A 13,905-nucleotide genomic window follows, 5' to 3' on the forward strand; every position below is an offset into this window, starting at 1 on the left:
GACAGTCTTGTTTTTGTTTCGCAGCTATCTGTGCTAAACGCTTCTGCAAAACACATCCCAGAATCTTAAGCTGGGCCATTAGTGAGCGGGGAACAAGTAAATGAATACATCTCCGTTGTTAAAGTGAATTTGTTGTAAAATAAGTACTGTTCCCCAGTTGAGTTAGCCTTTCATAGGCGAAAGTGACCACACCTTAGAGTAACTATTTTATTCCATACCAGAAAAATGTGTCTCTGACTTGACCTGCTGGTATATTTGTATGATGACGAAGTGAAATCAGTAACTGCAGCAGACAGTGCTTTGAAAACTTTGAGGACTTCAGTTTCTCAACTTAAAGGCTCTGTCTTCACTTATTCCCAGTTCTAGTCTCTTGACCAATTCTTGGGTTTGTTTTCTGTCCTTCCCTCCCCCCCCCCCAGTAGCTCCTATCAGTTGCCGTTTGCTTGCGGTATGGTAAGATGATAGGGCAGCACATGCACACAGTTTGCCATTGGGAGTGAAACAAATACACTTTTGAACAACTGCTGTGACCTCCCTGTAATATTTTAGAGCGTGTATCACCGCAGGATGTGACTGCGATTCAGTGGAATATACAATATGTGAAGAATGAACCCTTGGAAACACTTGACAATGGCATTGGTGTTCATTTATCTCTTCAAGTGAGAAGTATAATGTGTCATGAAATATGGCTAGAAATTTTGATCGTATCTGAAGTTTTAAGAAGCAATGTTGTACCGAAAGCTCAGAAAGAAGATACTTCTTCATGAAGAGACAAAACACACAAAAGCTGTGACATAATGTCTCATTATAATTGTGTTTCTGATTTTTAGTATTTTGTTAATATTGATTGAATTCAAAGCTCTTATTTGAAAATGGATTTTCACAGACTTCATCTAAACACTTCAAAATCTAACCTAATTTGATGGCATTTTTACAGTGCTTCGTTCTTCAGATTTCTGTGGATGCCTGCAGATTATATTAGGGAGCAATTTTTCAGATACTAAAGATGATAGAATTACAGCTGGACTGCTTTCTGAATGGACCTTTTTTAAAAAATTGCAGGTTTTCTAAAAAATGCCAGGACAGATTGGTGTGCTTGCATTTCTAGGTACTACTAATTCTCATTCCTGCAAAAAGATACTTTATTTCTCTGTGAATTCTGTTCCAAGAAATAAGTAGGCAATAAGGAACTTTTGAGCAGTAAAATGATACTAAATCAGGTGAAGAACAAATTGAAGTGATGAGAGCTGCTGTCTTCCAGTACATTGCTTTGCTTCCACTGCATTACAATTGATTGGTGTCTGCAGTGAGCAAACAACACGTTTAAGAATGCCTGTGTTTAAGGAACTGCAATGAACTTTCAGTGCAGTTTGTGTCAGCTTGTAATGTCACTTTTATTATTAAAATCTTTATTTACATTCATAACCATCCTATAATTGAAGATATCTGAAGCCTTTTTAATTGAGGAAGATGAGAGGAAATTAAAACTTGCATATAACAGCGTAATTATTAAGTTATATCAATTTTTGAGCTATTCCTTTGTTTCAGATATATGAATTTTTTTTGAATGCTAAGAAACCACACATTGCGCAAATATAGGCCTGTTCATCCCTTTTTCCCCCCCCTTGTTTAAAACATCTGTATCCTCTTAGTGGTTTTTGTCAAAAATTATTCTGTCATGCTTTAAAATGAAAAAGATCATAAATAATTTGCTTTATTATACTCAGTAAAATAAGCCATGTGGTTTTAATTCATCGGCCCCTTCTCATGAGGAATTGGATAAAACAAATATTTTCCTTCTTGAGAGACTTATCAGACATAAGCAAATACTATAACCTAGTCTAAGCAAAGTTAAAGGAACCAGTGAATGCTTCTGTCAGAATTCTTGTCTTGAAGGAATTTTATTGTAAATATAGTCTTTTGATCAATTTTCTTCTGTCACTTCTCTGAATATCTGCTAAGTCTGCTTGCCAGTCTGTAATGATTATGTTGTTTTCATTCATTAAAATATTTTCTATGTTTTCAGTGATTGGACATTAAGTATTGATTTATATTCAACAGAAATTTGGAATTTATAAAAAGAAATCTCTGTAGTACTAAGATTAATGTTATAAGTAGTTAGACATATTATTACTGCTCTTTCTGAAATACAGTTTCAGATCTTTGAAAGCATTAAGGGACTGAGAGAAAAGCTGGCTCTGTAGTAAAGTGCCATGTTTTAACAAATTTAAGTCTGACCTCTGGTGGCAATTGCTGCGAATCACTGCCTTATTTTAGTGGTATGAGTTGTTTTTCCTTGTATTTTCTTGGAAGAAGCTTAAAGCTTTCACTTGACTTTAACATTTATTACTGAAGTAATATAAGCTATACCTTTGTTTTTAGAAAGCATACTAAAATATATTTTATTTTATGCTAATAAATACTCTTTCTGTGAATTGCTCTGAAAATACAATGAAGGAAGAAAAGTTGGAGCTTCCTTTAAGGGACTTAATAACCTTCAGTTATTTAATCTATTCTGTTCACCTAGTTACTTCAGAATACTGAATGTGTTGTAAAATTGTATCTCTCCTTGCCTTGTGGTTATTAATTATGCAATTATATCATGAGCTCTTATTACTCATTTCGCTTACCTTAAAATACTTTGTGGTTTGATTGTTTCTGTAAAGAGTTAGTAGCATGCTGGGGTATCTAGGCACATTGTAAGGCGTAAGGAGATTTCAGCATTAAAGGTGAATTGCAAAGCTTTAAAGAAGTTGTTAATTAGGAAATTCTACATCAATAGTATTTACGGGCTTGCAGAAGAGCCCTCTACAGGCAAAACACTGAGCCCAGGAGAAAAATCATGGAAGTCCATTAAGCCTTGTGCAGACTCCTGTCAGTGCTAAGTTGGTATCTGGACTGTAGACTTTAAATATTCCAAATGAGTGAACAATTAATTTTAAAACAAGATATTTCAAAACTAGTATTCAGACAGTCATCTATCTCCTCTGATGCAGTGAAATTTTGGTCATGCCTAAAGTTGCTAGCCTGTTCATGTGGCTCCCAAAAGTCTGGCATTCTGGTACGTTGTTTTGACTTGTACAGTTTGCTCTCTTGTCACATTTTGACTTGCACTTTACCAAAAGGCATAAAAAACTTGAAATGAAAAGGTATGAGATGAGAAAGAGAATAGACTGAAATGTTGTTACTAGCTCTTAGGTTTCTGCCCAAATGAAGCAGAATTTCCAGCTTCCTAGACAATTGTTTTGAATTTGTATAGCAGAATTCCTTTTATTCATAAAGGGATTTTTTTTAATAGAAATTTCAGGTGCTGAAGAGTCTAGACTATCTGATGAGTTAAGGTTTTTATGTTCTGTGGTAGCCCTTATTATAAAGCATCTAGGAATCTTTGGTTGTTGCACACAGAAGTGGGTGCAGTGTGGTAAATTACAAGACTCATACACTACATCTTTGTTCATCAGTTAAGTTTAAATGAAACGGGAGTTGAAAAAGGAAAGGTAGCATTTCATAGCAGTTTTTATTAAACTACTAGTGTTAATTTGAGATATGAGCCAAAATCTGAGTAAAGATCTTGGTACTGGGCACTGTTGTATATTGTCTGAATGTAGAGCAAGCAACAGGGCAATACACAAATGATACACGGTGCCTCTATGAGTTGCCTGGGTTGCAGTTTTGTTCTTTCTAAAATAGAGTATTAGTCTCTCAGTGTTATCTTCCTTTTTTGGGGGGAAGTCTGGAATTGAAAGAGCACTGTGTCAGCTCTGTAAATTCACATCTCAAGCGGGTCTATTCATTCTTTAACACGAGCTCGATGACTGTATTGATCCCATTTATAACGGTATACTTCCATGTAGGGTAATTTATTGATTTCCTCAGACTTGATAGTCCTTTTTAAATAATTCCTGATCTAGTCTATGGAAGATTTCTAGACAGTATTTATTTTTTTCCCCTTAATATAAAATACTTTGGTCTGAAATGCTATGATATCTTTACATCCCAAACATCATTATTTTTGATTATCACTCTGATATGATAAAGAGCTTGAAGGGGAGATACAGCTGTTCTTGCTTGCTTTCTTTAAAGCACTGGTCTACTGTTTTTAAAGTCCATGTGTGTGTCTTAAGATTTCTCCTGAGTATACAGAATATTTTTTTGCATTTGAATTTTTATTTTTTTACTTACAACTGGTACTTTGGCTTGTGCTTACATTTTGGAAATTCATCATTATTGGTGTGTGTAGTCCGTAGAACCAAAATTCTTTAGAAATGGAGCTGAAAGGGGTTGCAACGTTAGGTGAGTGAAAGAGAAACTGTGATTTTTCGGATATTTTATTTCTGCCTTTTCCACTTTAAAAATTCCTTTCAGTTCCTTCCATGAGATTCTATGGTATTGTCTTTCATTCACTATAGAGAAATTAGTGTCTTTCAGAAATAGTAAATCTTGGAGTATGTGAATATCTTTTTGAAGAACATAATTTAGTCTAGTAATACAGAGAAATATTAAGCAGTTTTAATTAAAATGGTTAAATGCAATAGTCAGCATTTTGATCATTCAAAGTATAAAGCTTTGCATAACCTTTAAATCTGAATTCCTTTGTTTTCTTCAAATGTTTAAATTCCCAATCTGTATGTTGTCACATAGTGGTATCTGATTTTGTAATTTGAGATTTTTTTTAGCCTGTTATAGCATAAAAATTCCCGTGGGTCTGCAGAAATCATCACATAACATTCAAATGAACAGAAAATAGAAATCAAGCTTTATTTTAAATAGTAATATATTTAGAAATTGTCTTTATACAGGTAAATGGTTGCAGTTTTGTGACAAGAACAGCTATACCTGCAGACTTAATCAGGGTACAGTATTGCAAATTGAATTGTAATACTAATGGTGAATACTAAAAACCTTAAGCAAAATGTTTTGAACAGAAGCTATGCTGCTGACTAATACTTTATTTTGCATGCTATGCTCTGCAGCTATGTTGCTTGTTAGATATTAATATAGTGTATCTTTAAGCTTGAAATACCAAACATTTTAGTACTTCTATTAAGGCTGATACTACAAAGCAAAACTTGCAGAAATGCTTCATGTCGGTGCTTCTGAGGTGTGAATTATACTGACAGAGGTTACCATAGCAATAAGCTCTTTGATGCTGTATTGTATGTTAATGTTCTAAGGTGACGTTTGATACAGAATTTGATATTTGAGTTTACTCATCTTGATAAAACATAAAAAATGGGATGTTAAGGAACTTGAATTGATTTAGGAAGAAGAATTTGGAGTTGGAGAAATTTGTTCTGAGCATGGAACACAGCACTCTCAGATGCAGCTAGAGGTGATGGAGAATGAATTGGCTGGGAAACAGCAAGAGATTGAAGAGCTAAACAGAGAGATAGAAGAAATGAGGGCAGCATATGGTACAGAAGGATTGCAACAGGTATAATTACCTTATGTTGCTTTCTGCTTGCTACTCGGTTACATGCGAAAATGTAGATTATCACCTGAAAATATTCACACTTAGTGGGAGCTGTTCAGAAGGTAGTCAACGTGAGATGCGGAATTACACACAATTTCTTTTAATCACTACCATGCATTGTATTTCTTTGAATGGTGATTTCATCATGTGTCCTTTTGCTTTGTATTTTATGACTAAGATTTGTCGCTTCGCAGTGACTTTGATTCAGGAATGGAAAAATAATTTTCTTTAAGAAAGTCCAAATTCTTCTCTAGTTTTGCAAAGACTGCGTGTCTTTAAAACCTTGCATCTCAGAGATCAAATACAGAATCAGCTTTTACTTCGTAAAGAATGAGATTACTGAGTTGGTCCATGAATCAAAACAATATTTGTACATCAGACTCCACTGTCTGAAATAAAAGGCAACTGATTGGGATGTTTTAATAAACATTTAATAATTGAGGATTACAGAGAAGGGTTTTTTATATAAAATATATAAATATATATATAATATAATTATATATTACACACACACATGTAAAATACTACAAATACCACCAGAATATATAGTTAGATTTTAAAATACAGAATATCAAATATTTTTTCTTCTAATATAAGCAGGTGCTACAAAGCTTAAATTCAGTGCTTTGTTGTGCTTCATATATTGTTTGTCTCTTTTTGCTGTAATTTGAATTCAGGTCGTGTCATTGTACCTTTTTCTTTGTTTTGCAAGGTACAATAGAACACAAACAAAGAACAAAAATAGAGCACAAATAGTTCATTCATTTTCACCTTCATTGTTACTACAGAGTTAAAGTTTTTTACTGTTCTCATTTTTATTTTATCTGTGAAAATAGATGTCATGTTTTCTACCATATTAGAATGATCTTTAAGTTGTTACTCTGGAGGAGAAGGTGCTTTAACACTGCTGTGTCTATTGATGCATCTCTGATGTTGCATTTTAAGTCAATCTTAGCTTCTATCCTATCTTATATCAGTAGTGCTAAACAGAATAGTCATAATTATAGTGTAATAAAGAATATAACTGTAATTTTATTTTCTCAAAATTATGACTACTGTTATTTTTTTTCCTGAAAAAGTTGAAAGTAAACAAGTTTGATTCTTAGATGGCTATGAATACTATTTTTAAAATAAAATTATATTAAAACAAAACAGACTGTGATACAATAATATTTTAGATAGATTTTAGTTGCATATATTTTATGTGATAATGGTACAGTGCATTATATCTTAACTGAAAAATGCATATGGTTTATTTTTCAGATGAAGCAAAAGATTTGTAAGGGAGAGAGGTGCAGAAGATGCATTGTATGCTTGTTTGTCAAAGAAAAAGAATGATTTAAAAAGTTGATAATGATGATATAGTAATGTATGGATTTGAACAGATAAATCTGCTTATTTAATTTCATTGAACAGATGGAAGAGGAAAGGTTTGACACACTTAAGTGTCTGATCTGTTCCTGTGTTTGTATTAATACAAGCATCTAGCAATTTCTTTTCTTTCCACTAGATGCAGATTTTTTTAAAGTAGGAAATCATTATGGTGTTGTAAAAGAATTTTAATTTTCTCAAATTCTTTGCATAGTTTGGCTTGTTTAAAAGACCTCTGTTTTTATGGATGACACTAAATAATGTTCCTGCCCAGTAAATGAGTAGGCTTTATGTGGAAGTATTATAATTAAACAATACTGTTTCAGAAGTTATAGAATATAGTTACAGAAGAAGGCTAATGTTCGAGGAATGTATGATATGTAGAGACATTGTGTTTTTCTGAAGTTTCTTCTAGTCTTTTCTATAATGAGTTCAAACAAAAAAAAATGCTTTAAAGTAAATAACATATATATTTCATATGAAATATACTCCCAAAGAATGCTGTAGGATTTATGGCTGCCTGAATGTAATCTTAAAAAAAATACAACACTGGCAAAGGAATTTTTCTGTTTTTTTTTTTTTTATCATTTCTGTTTCATTACAAAATGAGATTCATCTACTAAGTACACCATGCAGATCTTGCAGTTTGAGTTTTTCTCGTAGAGTTATTCAGTCAGAATTTCTTGGGTTTACAATGTAAGATACTAGTGGTATCTACTTATATGTTTTTAGTACAATGAATGCTATTTATTCTGCTTTCAGAGAGAGTAACGTAATTTGTATTTATTGTCAGAAAAGTGTGTGGTCATTGGTAATTGCCACAAAGTTGCTGATGTACTGTAAGTAGATACCCTGACTTCCTTTATGCTGGTTCATTTACAGGGCCATGCTCTTTAGTTCTAAATGCAAATTCTATATTGTGCTAAAGCTTAAAAGTTCATATTATGTTTTGATAAGTATATTTATGGAGAGCTCATACACTGGTCAATGATTAAAAAAAAATTGTTTCTAAAACAGTTGCAAAAGCAGTTTGTGAAAATATAAATGCTCCAATAGATCTTTGTAAAGTCTTTTGAATAAAAAAGAGGCTAGGGAAGATATATTCCTATTTAACTGGAATAAGTAAATAATATCTTCTATTATGGCTTTGATGTGCATTATTAATTTACATTTCATTTTCTTTCATAGCTGCAAGAATTTGAAGCTGCTATCAAAAAAAGAGATGACATTATCACCCAGCTCACTACTAATCTACAACAGGCACGGAAAGAGAAGGATGAAACTATGAGGGAATTTTTAGAGCTTACTGAACAAAGTCAAAAATTGCAAATTCAATTTCAGCATGTAAGTCATAACACTAGCAATTTTACTTGGGTGTGAAAACTGGTGTCACTTCAGAGGATCCATCAATGACTGTGTGGTATAGAAACATGGAATTTAACATGCGGTTTTGAAGAGTTTGTCCCTTGGTGTAGATCTGCAGTCACAGTTACCATTATTGCACCTTGTTTCTTGCACTAGATCACTATAAATAATGCAAAATTAATCTGTTTTCTTTCCTAGTATATGGGAAAGTGTACAGCTGCTGATAAATACTGGATGGCAGCAGTTGTCTTGAGTGGGGGGAAGAAAACTTGTGTGTAATTACTGTTCTCAAAGGCTGGGGTGAAATCTGTCCTGTTACATTTGCAGTAAAAACAGGCGTTGAATTTTCAGGGCCACCATTTCATACTCCTGTCCTAGACTTTTTGATAAAATCTGCCTCTTGTGGTATTATTAGACAGTAACTTAAATAATAAAATTAAGTTTCACCAGTTGTTCAAAAAATCTCCAGATGCCATGGAGACTCTTTATTTGTGTGACTGCAACTTATGCTGTTGCATTTCAGTGTTTTAGTATTTTGTGCTGTTTAAGCACTTCATACAGCTTTTATTAGCTTTAGGTGGATTGTGTTCTAGACTTTGAATCTATATTATTATGATGCTGATTTCACAGACAGTAATTACAACTAGTTAATTTTATAACTTTGAGTTTTTTCTGAGACTCTACTGTCCTGTACTAGCTGACCATAAAATGATATAATGTTAAATATTTTCTATTGACTGGCTTTTCCAGTAACATAAACCTTTTTCAGCTGCTTCTAAAAGAACTACAAAACTTTTCTAATAGTCTTAGGGCTCTTGATATTGAAAAAGAAAGTAGAGATCATATCTCTTTCTGTGGTACAAGCTGTTTCTGAAAAATGATATATTTTAGGTTTTATTTTTTAATGCACAAGTTGCAGGCAAGTGAAGCCCTAAGGAACTCCAGCCATAGTTGCACAGCTGCTGATTTATTGCAAGCCAAACAACAGATCCTTTCACATCAGCAACAACTAGAAGAACAAGAATGCCTGCTGAAGAATTATCAAAAAAAGAACGAAGAATTTGAAGCACAGATTACACATCTTCAAGACAAAATTAGAACGTACGAAATGGTATGTTTCTTAGTAGAAAGAGCTCTTTTTCTAGTCTCTCGTTTTTTTAATGATTTTGTAGTTTCTTTGAAATCTAAGGACTAAAGCACTAGTGATGGGTGTGTTGCATGTATTGCATACAAAATATCTTGTATTTTAAATACCACATCTGTTTTATTTAACACACTAACCCATAGTATGTGTGTACTTTAAAGCTGAGGTACTCATGTCAATATTGTACATCATGTTTTAAAATACTGCAAAATTATTTACCAGAAATGATAAAGCTATACTAAATACCACCATGGAACTAGAATGCCTTTATTAAATATCAGCCTATCAGAATTTGCTTGAGCAATCTTTTTGTCTTAAAGAAAGAGTACTGTCATTTCTTCATGCACATTTTACAAACTTCATGGAAAATATCTCAAAGTAGCTTTAAAAAAGAAAAAAAAAGGAAAAAGGAAATTTGATTGTCATTAAAAGTGACATAAGACAAAGTTTTCCAGTAATTTGACTAAATGTTTTTTGAAATATCAGAGCATGACAATAAAGACTCTTTTTTTTTTTTCTTCTTTTTGGAATGACACTTACCCAGATGTATAGGAAACTTCTAAAATAAGGCAACAAATAACTAAGATTTGTTTTTTATTATCTGTGTTTTTTTTTTTAAGAAAGGCATCGTGTTTAAATAGGTAAGTATATAACGTTCTAATACATTCAAATAACAAACTAAAAATAGGAATGTGGTTTTACTTATTTTTAAAGGAAAAACAGAAAAACGAAGGAGAAGATTTGAGTAAACTGCAAGAAAAAGAAGCTCTAATTGAAGAGCTGGAAGCAAAACTGGGAGAAGAAGAAAGAAATTCATTTCAGCTTACGGAAAAATTATCAGATACCAGTAAATTACTTGAAGAATTAAAAGAACAGATTTTACTGAAGACCCAGGAGATAAATAATATGAGAGTTGAACTTACCACCTACAAACAGAAAGAAAGGCAATGTTCTGATGAAATAAAACAATTAATGGGAACTGTGGAAGAACTTCAGAAACGATGTTACAAAGACAGTCAGTTTGAAAGTGACATTGTGCAAAGGATGGAACTGGAAACACAACGGAGACTGGCACAACTTCAGGCTGAATTAGATGAAATGCATGGCCAGCAGATTGTACAAATGAAGCAAGAATTAATTAAGCAACATGCAATAGAAATAGAACAACGGCTTTCTCAACAAAAAGTAGAGCTGGAGAAAACTTCAAGTTTATGTTCAAATGATAATGTTAATAAAGATCAAATGCATTTAATGAATATTAAAATTAATGAATTGAACATGAAATTGCAAGATGCTGATAATGAAAGAGAAAAAATAAAGCAAGAATTGTCACAACAGATGGAAGTCATTTCTGCAGAGAAGTCTCTTCAACAAACTAAATTTGAAGATCTTTTCCAAGAATTGAATTTTTCAAGAGAGCAGGTTCAAAGAGCCAGACAAACTATAATGGATATGGAATGTAGATTAAATGAAGCTGAAAAATATGAGTTTGTGATTGAAGATCTGAAAACTCAACTTGCTTCTGCTTCTGAATTCAGAGAAGAATTAGAATTAAAACATGAGGCAGAGGTCACAAATTACAAAATAAAACTTGAAATGCTAGAAAGGGAGAAGGATGCAGTTTTGGACAGGATGGCTGAGTCTCAAGAAGCTGAATTAGAGAGACTGAGGACACAGCTTCTGTTTAGTCATGAAGAAGAACTGTCCAGGCTTAAAGAAGACTTAAAAAAAGAACACATGGCAAGCATGGAAAGCCTTAAAGATAACTTAAATATACACTATAAACAGCAGTTAGATGGGGTACAGAATGAAATGAGTCAAAAGATAGAAACTATTCAGCTTGAAAAGGAGAACTTAATCACAGAGCAAAATCAATTGATATTGGAGATTTCAAAGCTAAAAGATTTGCAGCAGTCTATTGTAAATTCTAAATCTGAAGAAATGTCACTTCAAATCCATGAGCTGCAGAAGGAGATTGAGGTACTTAGGCAAGAAGAAAAAGAAAAAGGTACCCTTGAGCAGGAAGTCCAAGAGTTGCAGCGTAAAACTGAGTTGATGCAGAAACAAATGAAGGAGAGAGAAGAGAGCCTTAATGAAAAGTGTTCAGAACTTGCAACACAAAATAACTTTCTTAAAGGAGAAAACAAAAATCTGGAAGAGAAATTGAAAAATATGATGATGGTAAGCTCTGAAGAAATTGTCATTTTCAAAGACTGTGTTAGTTCCAAGGCAGAAAATCTAGTCTTGCAAAAAGGAATAGAAGAGGTGATTAATGAAAATGAGCAACTTAAAAAACAGAACAGTCAACTTAAAGAGGATTTTGAAAGGCAGAAGAATGCCTTTTTGTTTACTGAGAAAAAACTTGAAGCTAATTTTAAAGAGCTGCAGGAAGAATGTGCTAGCCTTCTGAAGACAAAAACTGATTTAGAAGAGAACAAGAATAAGCAGGAAGCCGAGTATAAAATTAAACTAAAAGCTCTGAGTGAAGAACTTCAACACTTGCAAAGCCATAGACCAGTTTTGTTGAAAACTAAAAGTTCTAGTTTTGAAGATAGTAAAGAAAATAAGATATACAGGGCAGACACATTTGGAGCTGGAGAAGTTATTGAGAAAGATGCAACAGAACTTATGGAAAAGCTTGAGGTGATCCAACGTGAGAAACTGGAATTATCGCTGCGACTTTCAGATCTTTCTGAACAGTTGAAGTCAAAGCATAGTGAAATTTGTCATTTAAATGAAAAAGTTAAATCCTTAAAACATGAGAAAGAACAAGTTCTAGCAAAATGTAAAGAACTAGAAGTCAAAATTAGCCATACTCAGAAAAGAAATATCGATATTACTGAACGTAAGACAAAATGCTCTGAAGGAAAAGCTCTGAAGACTGCTACTGCAGCATCTGAAGGTAGAAGTACCGTATCTGGTCCAAGCAGTAAAGTTGATGAAGCAATAAATGTAGCAGATGATCTGGGCTCAGATAAAGATATCAGTCATCAGGTAGCAAAAAGAAAGGAAGTTCAGCAAATCTTGAAACCAGAACAGCAGTTTCTTGTAGAACATTTGCATGAGATGACAGAGGAACTGACTGATGAAACATCATTAATAGCAGTAACACAAAGTGAAAATAATCAGCTTCAGCAGCAAGTGGATTCATTGAAATCAGAACAGGTATGTTCAGAAATAATTTATCTAAGCAAAGTCATAGGAGGCTGTTTTTAGAAATTTGTTAAATATTTGTTCTCTTAGCTGCTTTGTACTGCATGCATGTGCTTGTGTGTGGCAAAGTGTAGCTGATGTTTGAAAGTGGTTACAAGAATGACCAGAATTGTAACCATAGTCAGTACCTGTAAGGATGCTATCTTTCATTGAAAAAAATACTCTTCCAGTGCATTTAATTAAAGCAAAACAAAAACAAACAAACAAAAAAAGGTGAGCAGGAGAAGACATTTGTAACACTTCACATTTTGATAGAATGCTTAACTTAAGTAGAAGAGATGAAAACTTTTTCAGGATACATTTTATTTGTCATTCAGTTTTTCACCCTGTAAGTACTCATTCACATGATAAACCCTTGACATTTTCAGTCAGGTTTTGTGACGCTTGTGAAATTCTAATGTTCCACTATAAAAATTTCTGTGTGTATATGATTTTCACTTAAAGAGTATCTGGATGTGAGTGTCAAAAAGAAATGGATGAAGAAATGGAACTTAAGCATATCGTGTGATTCTATTCAATCTGTTTATTATGTTCCATGTGTTTACTGTTAATTTTGAAAATGAACGGAAGTTGGATGTTCTTTTCTTGTTTCTCACTCTTTATAACATGTCTATTTTTCTTCAAAGACTGATTTACAGCTACAGATGGAAGCGCAGCGCATTTGTCTGTCCCTGGTTTATTCAGTGCACGTAGACCAGGTTCGTGATTACATGAAAGCAGAAAAAGAGACTGCACTTCGCAGTCTTAAAGAGGAACTTGTGCATAGTCATCTACAAGAGATGAATGATCTTAAAAAAATGCATCAACTGGAGCTCCAGACCTTGCAAATTCAACGTGCAGGTAACTTGCCAAAAATTGTAGGAGTGAAGCTCTTAATATGAAAAATAGGTAGTGTCCTTAAAAGAAAATAAGCACAAGTGTTTGGGGAAAAGATATATGTAGCTATCCAACAAATTATTTTTACAGAACACTGTTAAGTGCTTTTATTCCAAATTACTTCCTTATAATAAGTAGTCTATTACTCAGGTTACTTCAGGAAAGTAAGAGTAAGGAAGCATTAAAAGTCATGTTTTACTATTTATATAAAGTCATTTAACTGTAAAGAACTGTATAATAGCTTCAGCTATAGGTTTGTATTCCTTACAGAAATACTAGGCAAATGCAGCAGCAAAATGTCTTTGATCTTGGTTCATTCTCTGTTCCTTGAATTCCTGCATTGGCTCCCTGTCCACATTAAGTAAGCTTTTTTGCTACTAATTTCAAGATTATTGTTCTGTAATTTTCTGCCTTTGTGATATTTTTATGTTATAATGCTGAATCTTGCACCTGTTGCCCCTAA

At 33.1% G+C, this 13,905-nt stretch overlaps 1 protein-coding gene across 3 annotated transcripts in view; it reads left to right on the forward strand.

Moving 5' to 3' along the window:
- The window catches only part of AKAP9 (A-kinase anchoring protein 9), a 118,992-nt gene that overhangs the window by 34,452 nt on the left and 70,635 nt on the right, over window positions 1–13,905 (forward strand). For all 3 annotated transcript variants that reach the window (XM_062569102.1, XM_062569103.1, XM_062569101.1), the window contains exons 4-9: window positions 4,800–4,853; window positions 5,264–5,434; window positions 8,033–8,188; window positions 9,123–9,320; window positions 10,068–12,518; window positions 13,193–13,406. In XM_062569102.1, the coding sequence (XP_062425086.1) occupies window positions 4,800–4,853; window positions 5,264–5,434; window positions 8,033–8,188; window positions 9,123–9,320; window positions 10,068–12,518; window positions 13,193–13,406 (3,244 nt within the window). The remainder of the gene's footprint in view (window positions 1–4,799; window positions 4,854–5,263; window positions 5,435–8,032; window positions 8,189–9,122; window positions 9,321–10,067; window positions 12,519–13,192; window positions 13,407–13,905) is intronic.

The sequence above is a fragment of the Rhea pennata genome, chromosome 2 (assembly GCF_028389875.1).
Source record: "Rhea pennata isolate bPtePen1 chromosome 2, bPtePen1.pri, whole genome shotgun sequence".
NCBI classification, from domain to species: domain Eukaryota; kingdom Metazoa; phylum Chordata; class Aves; order Rheiformes; family Rheidae; genus Rhea; species Rhea pennata.